This window comes from Microcaecilia unicolor, chromosome 3 (genome assembly GCF_901765095.1).
Source record: "Microcaecilia unicolor chromosome 3, aMicUni1.1, whole genome shotgun sequence".
NCBI lineage: Eukaryota > Metazoa > Chordata > Amphibia > Gymnophiona > Siphonopidae > Microcaecilia > Microcaecilia unicolor.
Window position 1 is genome coordinate 128,224,233 of NC_044033.1, and position 18,646 is coordinate 128,242,878.

Consider the following 18,646-nt stretch of genomic DNA (forward strand, 5'->3'; position numbering starts at 1 on the left):
AAAGTCCCATTCAGTTTCCAAAATAAAGCAACAAGAAAAAAAACTTCCCTTTAAATCCAAGTTCTCCCCCAGTTCAACAGCCTGGGTTTCAGTTTTAAAAGTCTTTCCGCTTGGGTGGTTGCAGAATGGCAGTACACCGCCCACAACACAGCTAATTGACTCCTGTGACCACCCACTGCCTTCAGTCCCTGCAACTCTGCCCCAAAGTACAATTACAGTCCATGTCAACTGGCTCCTCCAAACCTGGTGTGTTGGTCTCTCCAGCCTCTCCTTCCTCCAAGCACTCCATTAATTCTCCTTCTCTGCTAGGCTGTTGGTTGGAGACTTCCTCCCCCTCCCAGGTGGAAGGAATCTTGTATTGATTTCTAACCCAAGGGTATTGAGCTTTGTCATCCCCGCTCCCCCTTCTGGCCCTTGCCTGCCATAGCAGCTGCTCTTTCCAGTCCTTTCCCCCCTCCCTTCCACGTGGGGGCCATACCGGGTTTTGGGACCTACCACCCCGATCCCTTCTCTCAGGGCCTTGTGGGGAATGTAGTCTGGCCCCATAACTCCTCCTGAGCTGCTTAGACCCTCCAACCTCCTTACAATGTGCCAAAGTAGCAGATAGTCCCTTTGTAACATACATACACACCCATGCCCCATCAACCACAGCAGTTGCAATGATCAGAAAGCAAACATAATACAGAGAGTGGCACTCGCTACCCAGCATACTCCAGGATATAGTAACCAAACTGGGGGGGGGGGGGGGGTTAATTAAAAAGGCAAGAGCAGAGCACCCCAGGCTTAGTCTTTCGAGAGCGAGTTGCAGACTGGTACAGCCAACTAAAGGAAAGGAAGTCATCAGGCAAGACATAAATATTTCACCTTCCTAGTCATCTGGCCATACTTACAAACATGATACTTACAAACATGATCTAGCAGAAATCACCAATGAAATCAAACTCAGCCTAAACATCATGAACTCATGGGTGAACGCATTTCAACTAAAACTTAACACAGAAAAAATACACTGTCTCATTCTCTCATCCCAATACAACATGAATAAACCCACCAACATAATCACCCCAGATCACAACCTCCCTATCTCAGACAGCCTAAAAATTCTCGGAGTTACTGTTGACCGTAATCTCATACTGGAGAACCAAGTGAAAGTCACAACAAAGAAAATATTCCACTCAATGTGGAAGGTCAAACGAGTAAAACCGTTTTTCCTGAGGGAAATATTTCGTAACTTGATACAAACCATGGTACTAAGTCAGCTAGACTACTGCAATAATGGAATCTACGCGGGATGCAAAGAAAAAATCCTAAAGAAACTTCAAACTGCTCAAAACACAGCAGGCAGGCTTATATTTGGAAAAACGAGATTCGAAAGCGCCAAACCCCTACGAGAAAAACTGCACTGGCTGCCAATCAAAGAACGCACTGCATTCAAAATCTGCACCATGGTTCATAAAATCATCTACGGAGATGCCCCTGGATACATGACAGACCTCATAGGTCTACCAACCAGAAACGAATCAAGATCTACACGAACATACCTAAACCTCCACCACCCAAGCTGCAAAGGACTCAAATACAAATCAACCTATTTATCCAGCTTTTCCTATATAAGCACACAACTATGGAATGCATTACCAAGCACTGTGAAAACAACAAACAACCACCTAAATTTCTGGAAATTACTAAAAACTTACCTGTTCAAAAAGGCATACCCTAACGATCCAACTTAAATGCCTTAACCCTGCAACACAACGAAACCAAAGCTCATACTGGACATAACTTAACTCTTCCCCCTTACGATTCCCTAACGTATCTGCAACACATGAACCGTACTCTACTACAACATCACTCTGTATTTGTTCATACCGATATTGGCGATCACCTGTACGGTACTATGTAAGCCACAATGAGCCTGCAAATAGGTGGGAAAATGTGGGATACAAATGTGACAAATAAATAAAATAAATACCACAGCAGACAAAGTTCTCCTAATGAAGGCTCTGCCAAAGTCCGAACAGACCCTGGCTTACATGTCCAAACTGTAGGATTTGAGAAAGTAATGGAGCAACGACCACATTGCTAATTTACAAATCTCCTCTAGAGTCACTGCTTGGGCCTCCACCCAGGACATGGCCTGAGCCCTAGTAGAGTGGGCATTTAGGTCTCGAGGAACTGGATGATTTTTGCAAATGTAGGTAGCATCAATCACCACCTTGATCCACCTCTCAGTGGAGGTCTTGGAGGCTATCTGAACCTTCCTAGATCCATGGAAAAGAACAAAGCGATGATCAGAAACATGGAAGTCACTCATCTCTTTCAGATACCGCAAGAATGTCCGGACATCCAGCTTCAGCAACCTCCGATCCACAGGATCAGAGCCATCTGCCATAAAAGAAGGCAAACAGACTTCCTGATTCATGTTGAATGGAGAAACCACCTTGGGAAGAAAGAAAGGAACCGTAAAAAGGGAAACAGAGTCCTTCGCAAAGGAGAACCATGGGTCCCAGCAAGATCGAGCCTGCAGCTCAAAGACTCTCTGGGCCAAGGCAGAACCATCTCAGTCTATTAGCTAATAGTTGAATACAACTTCTTGTACCCTACTATCCATACAATACACCTGCTACAGTTAACCAACTTAGGGGGTCTTTTACTAAAGTTTAGCTTGAGTTATCTGCAGCAGGACCCATTTTATTCCTAAGAATATTTGTTATGACTATTGATTTTTATTCTATCCTACATATACTGCGTGCAGTATCCTTGGTTCTACCCTTGACCACCCTTGCCTGAAACTTACTCAGTGTATTAACATCTCATATATTCTTCCTCAAATTTGTTTTTTCTCCGTTTTATATTAAAAATTTGGTACTCATTGTAAACAGAATGTTACCCTTTTCCCTTGCTTTCTATGTCTTTTCAGCTTTGTTTTATATAAATGGGGTACAGACGTACCTCCCTGATTACTTGGTGCACTATTTTTATCTATCATCCATCCTTCTATTATGTTATACTTAATTTCCTACTTTACATAACAAAATTCTGTGTTACCTATTACTATGTAAGCTACATTGAGCCTGCTTTTAGTGGGAAAGTGCGGGATACAAATATAATAAATAAATAAATCATGCAAGCTATTAATTACTTTTCTTAGGACAAGTTTTATTTATTTATTTGTTGCATTTGTATCCCACATTTTCCCACCTATTTGCAGGCTCAACGTGGCTTACAATATTACATCATGTCAAGCGTCATTCAAGAGTAGATACACAATTAATTACATATAGAACAACTGCATCTTCCCGTTACCAGAAAAGAGAAGATGCTGAGAACCAATGCTGACAGCTGTTAATTCATCTGTTACATGGACATTTATATATATACATTCTGGACTTTAGTTTTCTATAGTTTAGTTTTCTACTTTTACTAATGCCTTATCTTTCTAATGCCTGTGGTCTCCCATCCCATTGTACTGGTACTATTTACAATCTTTTATAACGGCTCTGTCTTACATTTCTCAGGAAATTGCCAGACAGAAGGGGGGATAGTTTGGATAGTTCAGAAAATCCCAAGGCCTTGAAAATAACAGACCTGATCCACAGAAAATACTTCACCCATAAGACCTGGAAGAATCCTGTTTACATTGATCCATTCAAAGTTGAAGCTGTAACTGCTACGGCAGCCAAGCTACAGGATCACACTTCCTGAGTTCACTTAAAAGACATTAGAATCTTCCTGGACTTTTGTTATGCTTTACTTTTATATTAGCATTGATCTTGTTTATACTAGAAATGTCTGAGGCTGTTGCATTATACCATTTGTTAGGTGACTTGTGGAATGCCTAATTGAAACAGCTCTTAGTAAGAAAAATCCCACTGGACAGTATGTGCTATATGAAAGACTGATTCACAATGCTAAAGTTGGACTCTATGATGACATAGGCCATACTGTTAGCGAAGGCCGTAATGTTAGCGATGAATATGAAAATATGAATGCTGTTGTGTAAGACCACTTTTAAGATAATATGTAACCCATACCTGCAATAGCTTGCCAAAATATATAACTGAAACTGCTCATAGTAAGAAATAAGGCCCACAGGACAAGCTTTTGTCCTGCATGAAAAGTTACATACCAATATATAATTGATTTTATTATACAACATATTACTTTTAGGTTTATTATAAGACATGTTAATTTTAGGTTTAATATAAGACGTGGAGGGGCATAATCGAACGCGAACGCCTATCTCCATGGGCGTCTATGTCCACAAACAGGTACGTGAAGAGGCGGGATAGACCACATTTTCGAAAAAATGGACGTTTTTCAGCTAGGCGTTTGTTTTTTTTAGCGATAATGGAAACTAAAAACGCCCAGCTCAAAAACGTCCTAATCCAAGCCATTTGGTCGTGGGAGGGGCCACGATTCATAGTACACTCGCCCCCCTGACATGCCAGGACACCAACTGGGCACCCTAGAGGTCAGTGCGGTGGACTTCAGACAACGCTCCCACATGCACAGCTCCCTTACCACAGGTGCTGAGCCCCCAAACCCCCCTCCCCACAAATGTACAACACAACCATAGCTCTTAGGGGTGAAGGGGGCACCTACATGTGGGTACAGTGGGTTTTGCAGACCTCCCATTTACCAGCACAAGTGTTACAGGTAGGGGGGGATGGGCCTGGGTCCACCTGGCTGAAGTGCACTGCGGTACCCACTAAAAGTGCTCCAGGGACCTGCATACACGCAGGCCTCTAGGACTTGTTGCTGCTATATAACATTGGCACACCAGTTGACACCTGAAGACTAATCTCTCCGAAAACGTCCTTTATTGGAATAAGCACGCTTACTCACAGTTAACTGCAGATCAGAGGTTGTGCCCCACTGGCAACGAGTCTCCCTGGTACTGAGATGACCAGTAGGTCAGAGCTGGCAGAATGCTGTACAATGCCCTCTTTCAGCCACATTCAAGGTAAGAACTAAGTTCTGTAACGTGGCTAACATGTGAAAGGGATCTAAAACTGGCTTACAAAAATGGCCACTACCTCATGGACTACCGGAAACAAAACAGGGCACACTCTGACCCAGTAAGCAGGGGGAAAAGCACCATGGGAGTAGAGCCTACGAACTACCAACATCGTGAGCATTTGCCACAAGCTAGTGGAATCACGGAGCCCAATAACCTACACCCACCACAATGCATTGCTGATGTGACTCTGCAGTGCACATAACAGAAAAGGTGTCACACTCACCCGAGAGCCACATCAGAACCAGGGAAAGGCTGTCACAGGATAGAACACATTCTGCTGTCATGGAGGTGGGTACGGCATTTGAGGTTGGAAAAAAGTTTGTAAAGTGGGTTTTTTTTTTGGTGGGAGGGGGTTAGTGACCATTGGGGGAGTCCGGGGAGGTCATCCCCGATTCCCTCCAGTGGTCATCTGGTCAGTAGGGGGACTTTTTTGAGACCTGTTCGTGAAAAAAAAGGGTCCAAAAAAAGTGACCCAAAATCGAGGTAAAAACGCCTTTTTTTTCCCGATTATCAGCTAAAGACGCCCATCTCTCCTCAGCCGATAACCACGCCCCAGTTCCGCCTTCACCACGCCTCCAACACGCCCCCATCAACTTTACCAGTTTCTGCGACGGATTGCAGTTGGAAACGCCTAAAATCGGCTTTCGACTACACCGATTTGGGCGCCCACGGGAGAAAGACGCCCATCTCCCGATTTGGGTCGCAATATAGGCGTTTTTCTCTTTCGATTATAAGCTGGATAGTAGTTTTAAGTTTATTATGCCTTATTGTTTTATGTTTTTATTTCGTTACATATATGCAAATAAGTTTATAGGGTATGCCTTATCTTCTTCTTGCTAACCTTGTCCCCTTCCTCAGCAACCATGGGGAATATTGAAAGTTACAATTTATACGAGGCCCCAGGGATGGGGGTTTCCAATTATTCATCAGATACACATTCCGACCACATTACTTTGTTTGCCCTTGTCCCACTTGTACGGCATTTAGAATATACACCCTCTGGTGCCTTTATCTTAGTGCTCTGGAGGTTGTGTGGCCAGGACAGGTAAAAGCGCCTCCTTCCCTTCCTGCTAAGGGAACTTGAGTGTTCGCAACCTAAGACAGCCTATGACCAGGGCACTAACATATTGCATTTGAAGACAAGCCACAGTTCCAGCAGCAGGACTGGACTGTTATGTGCATTGGAAAATTTCCCAACGCCATTCACATGACGTATCCCTTTTTGTGAAGCCCTTGCTGATGCAGGCTTTCAAGGGGGGATATGTAAATAATTGCCTATCTAGGCCCTTCTAGGTCAAGAGGCCTGAAGCTAACAGCTAAATCTAAACATCATAGCCTCTGTGTGACCCTGAGGCTCATAAGCCCTGGTGAGGAGCTGACAGGCTTTGCAGAAAGAGAAACATGAAGCAATTTTCCATGGAAGGTGTTTACTGAAGAATGTGGTTAGGGGCTTTTTTGCAGTTTACATGCCTGGTAACAGAGATAAATGGTTGCTGGCAAAATGGAACCTGATGTAGCAAGTGGAAAATGCTAATCAGTATGATGTTGCTTTAGATCTCCCTAATAATCTTGATCAGCTGTCGAAACCAACCAACGTTTAGCAATATTGAGGTCGAAACTAATGCTAACAAACTGTTAGAGCTATATGATGATAGCATATAACCTGAGAGTCAGCTGGACCTAGTCAGAGAATTACTTAGAGATTGCAGCTGTGCAGCCTTTGTAACTCCCATGAGAAAAGCATTATAGACTGTCTATTTTTCTAGCTTGGTAAGTAAAAATAAATGCACAATTTTCTCATCGTTGTGTGGCGTCCAATTCTTCTCTTCCTAACCATGCGAGTGTGTGGAAGATTCCTTCGGGTTGGGAAGAGCAAAAGAATCACAGAACTCCAAACAAATCCCATGACACTGGTGGAGGTTTGACTGGGGGCTTTGAAAAAAGCAAACCTCTCATGAAGCGAACTACTAAAGGCTGTCCAGAAATAAGCTTACCCTCTACACGGCGATGATAAGCACTAATTGCACTAGGGTGAACTCTTACGGAGTTGGTCTTAAGACCAGACTCTGATAAGTGTAGAAGGTATTCAAGCAGGGCCCATGAAGGACAAGAAAAAGGATCTAGGGCCTTGCTGTCTCACCAAACAGCAAACCTCCTCCATTTGAAAGAATAACACTTTTTCGTGGAATCTTTCCTGGAAGCAAGCAATACTCCGGAGACACCCTCTGAAAGACCTAAAGAGGCAATTTCTAAGCGCTCAACATCCAGGCCGTGAGAGCCAGAGATTGGAGGTTGGGATGTAGAAGTGACCTCTCGTTCTGGGTGATGAGGGAGAGAAAACACTCCATTTTCCACGGTTTCTCAGAGGACAACTCCAGAAGAAGAGGGAACCAAATCTGACGAGGCCAAGAGGGTGCAATCAGAATCATGGTTCCACGGTCTTGCATGAGTTTCAGCAAAGTCTTCCCTACTAGAGGTATGGGAGGATACAAATACAGAAGGCCTGTTTCCCAATGTAGGAGAAAGGCATCTAATGCTAGTCTGTTGTGGGCCTGAAGCCTGGAACAGAACTGAGGACCTTGTGATTGATCTGAGTGGCAAAAAGATCCAACGAGGGGGTACCCCACGCTCGGAAGATCTTGCAGATTACTCCCATGTTTAGTGACCATTCGTGAGGTTGCATTATCCTGCTCAGTCTGTCGGCCAGACTGTTGTTTACACCTGCCAGATAAGTGGCTTGTAGAAACATGCCGTGACGGCGCACCCAAAGCCACATCTGAACGGCTTCCTGACACAGAGGGTGAGATCGAATGCCCCCCTGCTTGTTGGTGTAATACATAGCAGCCTGATTGTCTGTCTGAATTAAAATGATTTGGTTTGACAGCTGATCTGTGAAAGCCTTTAGAGCGTTACAAATCGCTCGCAGTTCCAGGAGGTTGATCTGAAGATCTTTTTCCTGAAAGGACCAAGCCCCTTGAGTGTGAAGCCCATCTACATGAGCTCCCCACCCCAGGAGGGATGCATCCATCATCAGCACTTTTTGTGACTGAGGAATTTGGAATGGATGTCCCAAGGTTAAATTGGATCGAATCATCCACCACTGAAGGGAATTCCGAAAGTCGGTGGGCAGTTGGATTACATCCTCTACATCTCCCGCAGCTTGATACCACTGGGAAGCTAGGGTCCATTGAGCTGATCTCATATGTAGATGTGCCATGGGAATTACATGAACTGTGGAGGCCATGTGCCCCAGAAGCCTCAACATCTGCCGAGCAATGATCTGTACACCAGGGACAGGAGGTTGTCTGCCCTTGCGTCGGGAAGATAAGCTCAAGCTGTCTTTGTGTTCAACAGAGCCCCAATGAATTCTAACCTCTGCAATGGGGTGAGATGGGACTTGGAGTAATTGATCACGAAACCCAGTAGCTCTAGCACCTGAATAGTCATTCACATGGACTGTAGAGCGCCTGCTTCCGAGGCGCTCTTCACCAGCCAATCGTCGAGATAAGGAAACACACGCACTCCTAGTCTGCGTAGCGACGCTGCTACTACCGCCAAACACTTTGTAAACACTCTGGGCGCAGACGCCAGACCAAAAGGCAATACACGGTACTGAAAGTGTTGTGTTCCCAGCTGAAACCGAAGATACTTCCTGTGAGCTGGAAAAATTGAGATATGTATGTCCAGAGCATAACCAATTGTTCTCCTGAATCATGGGAAGAAGGGTGCCCAGGGAAACCATCCTGAACTTTTCTCGAACTAGAAATTTGTTCAGGCCCCTTAGGTCTAGGATGGGACGCATCCCCCCTGTCTTTTTCTGCACAAGGAAGTACCTGGAATAGAATCCCAACCCTTCTTCCCCTGGTGGAACGGGTTCAACCGCTTGAGCCTTTAGAAGGACGGAGAGTTTCTCTGCAAGTACCTGTTTGTGCTGGGAGCTGGGAGCTAACCGGAATATCTGAAGAACCCACCGGTCGGAGGTTATGAGAGGTCACCTTTGGTGAAAAAATATCAACCTCCCCCCGACCGGCAAGTTGTCCGGTACAGACACTTTTATTGAGGCTATGCTTAACTGGAGCCAGCCAAAAGCCCGTCCCTTGCTTTTGCTGGGGAGCAGTATGGGCCTTAGACGCATGCTGTTGACGAGAACGAGCACGCTGGGGTTGAGCCTGGGAAGCCTGCCGAGAAGCAGGAGTGTGCCTAGGATAGGAATAGGGAGCACTTCTCTTCCCTCCAAAATACCTCCTAGATGAGAAGGCAGTAGCAGAAGGCACTCGGTGGGAGAGAAAATCCATAGCATCATTTTGCTTCTTGATCTGATCAACAAGATCCTCTACTTTTTCACCAAAAAGGTTGTCCCCCCTGGCAAGGAACATCCGCCATTCACTGCTGGACAGAATGATCCAGGTCAGAGACATGCAGCCATGAGAGTCTGCGCATCACTATACCCTGAGCAGCAATCCTGGATGCTACATCAAAAGTGTCAAATGTACCCCTGGCCAGGAACTTCCGACACGCCTTCTGCTGCCTGACCAGCTGGCGAAAAGGCTCGGCCAGCTCTGTAGGGAGTGCATCAACCAAACTCGACAGTTGCCGTATCGAGTCCCACAAGTGCACGCTCGTGAAGAGCTGGTATGACTGAATCTTGGCAGCGAGCATAGCGGCCTGATATGTCTTCCTCCCAAAAGAATCAAGAGTTCCAGCCTCTCTGCCTGGGGGCGCCGAAGCAAAGTCTCTAGAACTCCTGGCTCTCTTGATGGTGGAGTCCACCACCATGGAATTGTGGGGTAACTGAGACCTCATCAATCCAGGTTCACCGTGGATCCGATACTGGGATTCAGCTTTCTTCGGGGCCACAGGGCCAGACAGAGAGGCCGACAAGTTTCGCATAAGGACTTCCTTCAGTACCTTATGCAGAGGAACTGTCACTGCCTCTTTAGGTGGAGAAGAATAATCCAAGACCTCGAGCACCTCAGTCCTGGGCTCATCCTCAACCTCCACAGGGAAGGGAATAGCCATAGCCATTTCCCGGACAAAAGAGGAAAAAGACAGACTCTACAGTGGAGATAGTCTCCTCTCCGGCGGAGGGGAAGGATCAGAGGGAATCCCAAAGGACTCATCAGAAGAAAAGTACCTGGGATCTTCCTCTGACTCCCACGAACGCTCCTGCTCAGTGTCGGATAAAACCTGTGTTAAGGTACTTTGACAATGAACCTGCCTCAACGCCAAGGAACAATGTCCTCTATGACAATGTCCACCAACGTCGAAGGAGAGTCGACCTGGGTGGCAGATGACACCGATGTCGTAGGCGGCACCGCAGTCGGGGACTTCACTGCAGGAGAAGGGCCAGACATCGGTGCAGCAGACGGTACAGAAGGCGCAAGCACCCCCGACACCGAAGCTGACTGTCGTAGCAGTCCCTCCAGAAGTTCTCGAAACAAGGCCCGAATGCGCTCGTCGAGAGCCGCCATCGAAGAAGGCTGCGGGGTCAGTGGAACAGGCGGTGTCAGAATCCGTGGAGGCTCGCAGGTACTGGACTGCTAGGAGACCGACACATCAGCACCGATGCTTCATGGGTGCCGACTCTCTCGACGCCCCGGAGCTCCCGGTACCGTGTGTCGAAGAACAATGACGGTGCTTCTTCGCCTTCACTCGACGCCTGTCATCTAGACTCCTCGGTACCGATGAGGACATGGAATCCTCACATCTCCTCGGGGTCGGGTCCAATGAAGGTCGGTACCGGGGGACCTGCATAACAGGAGGCCTCGAGGAAGGTAGAGACCCACTCAACGCCTCACTGCTCCCAGCGTGAGTTGGTCTCCCAGCAGCCATTACTTCTCTTCCCGTTGATGCTCCTTTCGATGTCAACAGCAATGTCGCTGACCTCAGTACTGATGTCGATGTCAAAGGACCGGACCGAGCCCCAAAAAGCTTTTCTCATTGGGCGTCTTGACAAGCACTTGTCCCTCGGCTCTCGGACCAAGATAGAAAGCAGATGTGCAGGAAGGACAGGTACTTCGGGGCCCAAGGATATGACCACCACCAAAAGGAGGAAAAAGGAGAACATCCGAAATTCAAATGCACAGCGGCAGAGGGAGATGAACAGAACAGAAGAATGCCTCTCCAGGCATCCTTACGCCTTGTGAAGCGCACTGTTTTTGATCATCTCGCATACATATTTCTGCATACATTGCATTGTGATTTGCAGTGTTCCTGCCCATGCTCATTTCCCGCAGTAAGGCTTTTTATGTACTGTGCGCTGGTAAACGCAGGCGCTAGTCTTGCGCTAATGGCCTCTAGTGCACTTTTACCTCTGAGCATCAGAGCACAATCAGAACATACTACAGAAAGGGTAGGCAGTTTTCTAATAGCCATTTACCCAGCTAAAAGACTGTTGGAACAAGGGCATAGCCAGACAGCAGATTTTGGGTGGGCCTAGTCAAGAAGTGGGTGGGCACCAAGTTCCACCCCCCCCCCCCCCCCTCCCCATGCGATGAGGCCAGTATCAGCAGCTTAGGAAGCTTAGACTGATTGGAAATCAACTTCATTGTCTCTGTGTGTGTACAAATCAACATTTTTACATGTATGATCTCCAATTATATGGTTTTACAGGAAAGGAGCAGTTTTGGTTTGATCTTGATTGTTGAGCTTAATCATCAAAATGCCAAGGGAGGAATAAAAACACCTACAGGCTTCAAAGTTAATTGGAGGAGGGGAGGGGGAAGCTGAAAATTTACCTAGGGTGGCAAATATCGTTACATGGACCTGCGTTCGCCATTCCTCATGACACAGAGAGCAAATTCATAACAGGTGCAGTAATTATGCACACAGGATACACCAATATTCAAAGGGAAGATAAATGTATATGATCCCTTTGAAAATTACCCCAACGAAAGCAGAACGTTACAAATGCTATTTAATATATAGAGAGGCATACTTTCAAAGCACTTCGATTTACAAAATTACATAGTAACCTATGGAACTTTGCAGTGGCGTAGGAAGGGGGGCGGTCTGCCCCGGGTGCACGCTGCTGGGGGGGGGGGTGTCGGTTCCGCTGGTTCACTGCTTTCTCTGCCCCGGAACCAGCGGAGCCGAAGCAGCTCCCAGTGACGTGCACTCAGGGCGGAGCTGCCCGCCCGCCCTCTTTGGTAAAAATGCGCTCCAGGGGGGATGTGCACGTGCGCCAAGGGGGGTGCGCAGCGGTGAACCCCGGGTGTCAGCCGCCCTCGCTACGGCACTGGAACTTTGTAAGTCTAAGTGCTTTGAAAATGAGCCCCATAATCTTCTCTGTTAATTTGTCTTATAAAGTATGTCCCTCTCCTAAGCACATCTACTTGTATAACTTTATGCACATACAGTACGGACAATTTTAGTAATGGGGATGGGCAGGGGGAATGGGACTATACCGCCATTCTGAGGTTTTTTTTGCAACTACATTCAAAGCGGTTTACATATATTCAGGTACTTATCTTGTACCACGGGCAATAGAGGTTAAGTGACTTGCCCACCCCAGAGTCCACTCCTGAGTAAGAGTAATGGCTACTCTGTCAAGTAAAGTACCATTTTAGCATGAGAAACATCTTTAAAAGAGTACCGCCTTGGTAAGGTACTACTAAGGCTCAACAAGGCAAATTTTCTGCGCAATCCTGACCCTGGGGCCGGAGCTTCAGAGCGAGCTCGCAAACTGCGAGGTAGTCAGAGACGATCCCTGCCACCCGTAACACACAGTATGCTTTCTACACTTACTCCCAGGAAGGGGCCTCTTCCGATCACCGTCTCCCCTGGGGACAACGCAATGCGGCGGCCGCTGTCCACAGCTTCTAGCTGAAGCCCAGACATGCCTCCTGGACACTAAAGGAAACTATACAAAATCCACGGTTACCGCCGGGAACCCGCCGCAGCTCTCTTCGCCCTCCTTCCCTCAGAAACTAAAAACCTTCTCCAAGGTTCCGGGCGGGGCTCCGCCCTCCTACAGCAGTTGTTGTTAAGGAACAGTCTGGACACAAATGAAAAACATTTATTTAAAAGTGGGCAGTGGAAATGAGTGTTCTTGTAAACGAAGATTCGGAAACTACGACATCCAAAACACACGGAAGCGATTCAACTTCGGTTTCAGTTTCGATTCTGATTTCTATTTATGGAGCTCGAACGCGCCGGTCCCTCAACACAAACCCCAGCAAGTTCACCATTCTGACAGCTGTCACCCGGCAGGATTGAATTGAATAGATTCAGGCCCAAGAGGTTTCTGGGAGTCATAGTTCAACTATTTCTTTCATGGACGGATGTCTGCGTGGTGCTTACTAGTTTAAGACTACAAGCCCCGGCATCCAGTGCGGCCATCGCGCATGTGTGTGTGTGTGTGTGTGTGTGTGTGTGTGTGTGTGTGTGTGTGTGTGTGTGTGTGTGTGTGTGTGTGTGTGTGTGTGTGTGTGTGTGTGTGTGTGTGTGTGTGTGTGTGTGTGTGTGTGTGTGTGTGTGTGTGTGTGTGTGTGTGTGTGTGTGTGTGTGTGTGGTGTGTGTGGGGGGGGGGGGGGGGGGGGTTGGTCCATTGTGTAGTCATGTAAACAGCCGTTTAAACTGTCGAGCTGGGTGAGGTTCAGGTATGTGAATACACTCTTGCTCTTGTGGCGGTGCTTATTATGACGATGAGGATTAATATTACGATTTCATTCCTAAACTGCCGCAATCTATGTTCTGATTCTATGGTGTGGCTGAGCCCGAATCGTTAGATTCTACCGGATCGGGCTCTTGCTGTCACTGTTGGATCAGGTGCGGGAGCTTGTCACTACTCCGTCGGATGCTGGGCAAGTCACTTTTTAACTTTCCATTGCCCCAGGTACAAAACAACTTCCTGTATATAATATGTAAACAGCTTTGATTGTAACTCCATCCTCTTTCCCTGCTGTTTTCTACTGGCAATAAGTGAAGGGGACTGGTGAGGGGCAGACGCGCTTCCTGGTTTCAAACATCTAGCCAGTCCTTACTAGTGCCAATACTAGTACCATTTCTATAAAACTACTACACATAGGCAATGTCATACACATATAAAAAAAGAGACAGTCCCTTAAGAGCTTACAATCTGTTTTTAAAAAAACAGTCAAACAGACCAATAAGAGATTAGGGAGTTCCATGTATTATGCTGGAAGGTTAAAATCAATATGGGTATTAAACAGGTGAATAAGAGTTTACGATTTAAAAGCAGCTTCAAAAACTGTGAGCTTTTGGCCTGGATTTAAATAGGGCTAGAGATGGAGCTTGACATACTGACTGAGGAAGTCTATTCCAGGCGTATGGCGCAGCAAAATGGAAAGAACGGAATCTGGAGTTGGCAGGGAGGAGAGAAACTGAGAAGCTGCAGAATGAATGCACTTGTAGGTCAGTAAAGTCTGAACCTGGGCCTCCTCAATTTGGGCTTAAGCCTCTAAAATTGCGACACCTTCCACTGCTACGGCTGGCTAGGATCCCCAAGCCCTGTCAGCCAAAGAGGTCCTTCAATGGTAGCCTTGCAGTCAGCGGCACTTTTTGTGGGCTGCTACCATGCTGGTCCATCCCCTCACCCCTTGCAAGCTTGGTTTTTGTGCATGTTTGAAAACTGAGCGGGCATGAGGGGGCCTGTCCGGTGTCACCCATAGAAAGTGCCACTGACCTTTTTGAGATCTCCGCCAGCAACCTCAGGTATTTGGGGTTGCGGGGGATCAGAGAGCAGGGGCAGGGGTAAAGAGCAGGTGGGGTGAGGCAAAATTTTGTCTCCCCACCACCACCACCACCACACACACTTTGGACTCAGCTGAACAGCTAAGTCAATAAAAGAAGTTTGAACTGTATATTAACATAGTAACATAGTAGATGACGGCAGAAAAAGACCTGCACAGTCCATCCAGTCTGCCCAACAAGATAAACTCACATGTGCTACTTTTTGTGTATACCTTACCTTGATTTGTACCTGGCCTTTTCAGGACACAGACCGTATCAGTCTGCCCAGCACTATCCCCGCCTCCCAGCTACCAGCCCCGCCTCCCACCACCGGTTCTGGCACAGACCGTATAAGTCTGCCCAGCACTATCCCCACCTCCCAACCACCAGTCCCGCCTCCCACCACCGGCTCTGGCACAGACCGTATAAGTCTGTCCAGCACCATCCCTGCCGTGATGTGACCTGAAAAGAAGGGTTACTTGTATATAATAACAGTAGCAGAATTAAAGTTGTGCAGCAGAATTTTGAATAAATTGAAGGGGAGAGAGATGGTTAAGCCATTGAACTCTCACAATGAAAGCAGTTCTCAGTTAGATTCAGATGTGATATACAGCAAGCTTTCAGACATTTGGAGATATTCAGTGTTTCTGTTCTTTTTTTGAATGGAGGCTATCCTGTAAATCAGCCAGGTTTGAACTGCACAGGTGCAATTCCCAGTCTTCACATTCTTCTTAGCCTGGCAAAACTGGCACATAAAGATATTTGCCGCTTCAGTTGATGCTCTGTTCTACATTAGACCTAGCTCCACCCAAAACAATCAGAACATGAAAGGATTATGCTCAAATAACAATGCAATAAGAAATGGAATGAGGAAGCAAAAGAAAAGGGAGGAACTGAAATAAAATTACTTAGGTGCAAGACTCCCTGCATTCTCATTTGCTTTCATACCGTAACCTGCACTGCAGAAGAATGCAGCACATGCCTCTTGAGGTGAACCTTGAAATAAGATGGAAGCAGAACTGTCTTGGACTCAAAAAGGGTAATTCTATAACTGAGGGCTTGCATGTGTAAATTTACAGAATATTAGAGCTTACATGCATAAGTATACACTTGCGAAAGTGCTAGCAGGGTGCCTAAGTGCTGTCCTGTAGTGGCACATGTAATTGGCATGAAAAGGAGCATTTTCAAAAGAATGTTAAAGTCAAAACTGAATACTGTCAATAATGATGGAAAAACAGTATACCAATCTCAAGTAGTAATACCTCTCATAAAGCTGAATCCTGTTAACCTATCTGTGTAACTAATTACATTACTGGCTTCATATTACTCAAACAATTTTTATATATGCATTTTTTCAAATTTTCCTTTCGAGGGAAAAGACCTCAGTGGCTCTCACAGCTCCAAATATGGAACACATGGAACAGTAAGGTGATTTGAAAAAGTATATTGCATTATTTTGCGGGTTAGCTCTTCAGTTTCAGTAACAAGGCACTGAGACATAGGCTCCCGACAAAGCCGAGGTCGGCAAAATGGATGGCTTCGTTGAACTCAAGAGTTTAAATCAGCCTCACTCAGGGGCGTAGCCAGACCTCAACAGGAGGGGGGACCAGAGCCCAAGGTATGAGGGCACATTTTGGCCCGCCTCCCTGCTGCCGCCCTTCCGCCGCCACCTCTGCCCCACTGCCGCTGGAAGATACCTTGGCTGTTGGAGGTCCCCAACCCCCACCAGCTAAAGCGTTTGTCCCGCGCTAGTCTTACATTGCTGGCGCCCTGTCCTGCTTTCAGCACCGTGCCTCAACACCAGTCGCTGTTAGCAGGCCCCGGGACCAGTCAACATCAGACCCTACTCCGAGGAGACGCTCGAATTTGGCATCGTCCTCATCAGCACCGGGGGAGCGACGTTCTGTGCATCAGGGGAAGCCCAAGAAGCATAAGCATTGGTCTTCCTCGACGCATGATGCCAGGAGAACCAAGGCATCGGACTCTCCAATACCCGAGAAGTGCTAGCATCAGGAGGACCACTCCTCCTCTGTGGAAGTAGTGCCAGTGCGCTTGTCATTGAGCAGTCAGGTCCCTGCCACTGGTTCGGCACTGACACCTTCTCAGATTGCCTCTGCCCCAGCTCCCATGCCTTTGCCGATGCCCACCTTCAATTAGCAGTTCTGGAGCATGCTCCGAGAGGAGCTGGCGCAGTTTCCGCAATGAGCTCCTGCTTTGGCATTGAATGCGCTTGTGACCCCAGCGAAACAGCCCCAGGCCTTCTCTGAGGCTCCATTGATGCCGGCACTCAGATCCCCGACGCCTCTCAAATTGTCAGAGTCGAGGTCTGTGCATGCAGTAGGGGAGGATGCTTCCCTGAAGTCTGAGGGAAGGACTGCACCTCGAGGCTCTTTGGAGTGTGAGCATCGTTCCACTAGGTCAAGGCCGGTGCAGACATAGTCCCCTGATTCTCAATATGAGGAAGAGTCTGATTAGGACCTCTGTTGGGAATCAGATGAGGATCCACATTACTTCTTGAAGGAGGAGTCATATGGAATCCCATCTGAACCCTCACCTCTCAAGAGAGATGAAAATCTCCTTCAGAGGAACTCTCTTTCACCAGTTTTGAGAAGGAGATGGCTGCGGCTGTCCCATTTAAATTGGAGAAGGAGAAGGGGCCCAGGGCAGAGATGCTATCTGTTCTGGGCTTTACATCTCCTCCTAAGGAAGGAGCCACTGTGCCATTGTACCGTATCCTTAAGGATGCACTGTTAAAGAACTGGGAATCTCCCCTCACAGTGCAGATCACACCCAAGAAGGTGGATACACAGTATTGTATCCAGAAGGCTCCTGGATTTGAGAGGTCCCAGATTGCCAGCACTCCATGGTAGTCAAATGTAAGCTCTTTGAGCAGGGACTGTCTTTTTTTGTGTATGGTGTACAGCACTGCGTATGCCTTGTAGCGCTATAGAAATGATAAGTAGTAAGCCCCTGAACGAGGTTGGGTGTGGCTGGTTCAATAATACAGCTGAACAAAAGATTCAACCAAAATAAAGTATTTATTGTACTAGTTCCTCTGGTTGTTCCATCACCGAAGTGGAATTATAAAATAAAGCATTTTCTTTCTCAGTTAAATTCAGTTACCTAGGCCTCAGTGCTGCAGTCCTACCAGCTCTACACGAGCGTGTACTTGAAGTCTCTGGTAAACATTACATTTAGAGGCTCATTTTCAAAGCACTTAGACTTACAAAGTTCTATAGGTTAATATGGAACTTTGTAAGTCTAAGTGCTTTGAAAATACGCCTCTGTGTCTGGCAGACTCTCATCCTTCAGAGCAGACCATTGAGCTTCGCCAGTTGGCCAACAAGCAGATGGAGTGCAGGCATTACCTGGCCAGGGGAGCCTATGATACTTTTGCATCCAGGCTGTCTGCTATGGGTGTGAGGATGCGCAGACTCTCTTGGCTGCGTGTCTATGACCTCAAACAGGAGGTTCAAGAGAGACTGGTAGCTGGTGGACTTGCCGTGCAGAGAGGACAACTTGTTTGTAGAGAAAGTGGAGGAGGTTGCTGACCTCATTAAGAAGCGCACAGACACAATCCACACTCTTGGCATCTTCCACCTGCATCTTCTTCAACAAGAAGATTTTCAACTAGGCAGAAGTATTGGTCCTACTACTCTCAAAGGCATAGGTACCAGCCTCCTGCTCGCTCAGCTCAGGCAACTTAGGGCCAGCGTCCCAGGCTTCGCCAGCCCTGTCTCAAAAAGTCCCAGCTGTCTCTCCAGCAGAGCATAGCCACTCAAAGAGTATTTGTCCTGGATAGCTTACCGGTCAGAGGGAGGCTCACGTTTTTCCAACACAGATGGCTGCTTGTAACTTCTAACCAGTGGGTTTTTCAAATAGTCCGTACGGGTATGCTATGAATTGGCATCAACAACCTCCAAATTGCCC

The 18,646-nt window shown here is 47.0% G+C and overlaps 2 protein-coding genes across 3 annotated transcripts in view; one reads left to right on the forward strand and one right to left on the reverse strand.

Moving 5' to 3' along the window:
* APLF (aprataxin and PNKP like factor) overlaps window positions 1–13,070 on the reverse strand; it is a 497,521-nt gene extending 484,451 nt beyond the window's left edge. Inside the window, exon 1 of the mRNA XM_030196354.1 lies at window positions 12,770–13,070. Coding sequence (XP_030052214.1) covers window positions 12,770–12,862 — 93 coding nt within the window. The 5' untranslated portion in view covers window positions 12,863–13,070. The remainder of the gene's footprint in view (window positions 1–12,769) is intronic.
* A 486-nt stretch (window positions 13,071–13,556) lies between these two features.
* FBXO48 (F-box protein 48) overlaps window positions 13,557–18,646 on the forward strand; it is a 47,578-nt gene continuing 42,488 nt past the window's right edge. Inside the window, exon 1 of one of the 2 annotated variants that reach the window (XM_030195164.1) lies at window positions 13,557–13,623. The gene's annotated coding sequence lies outside the window, so the exon portion shown is untranslated. The remainder of the gene's footprint in view (window positions 13,624–18,646) is intronic. The other variant, XM_030195165.1, reaches the window with a different exon arrangement.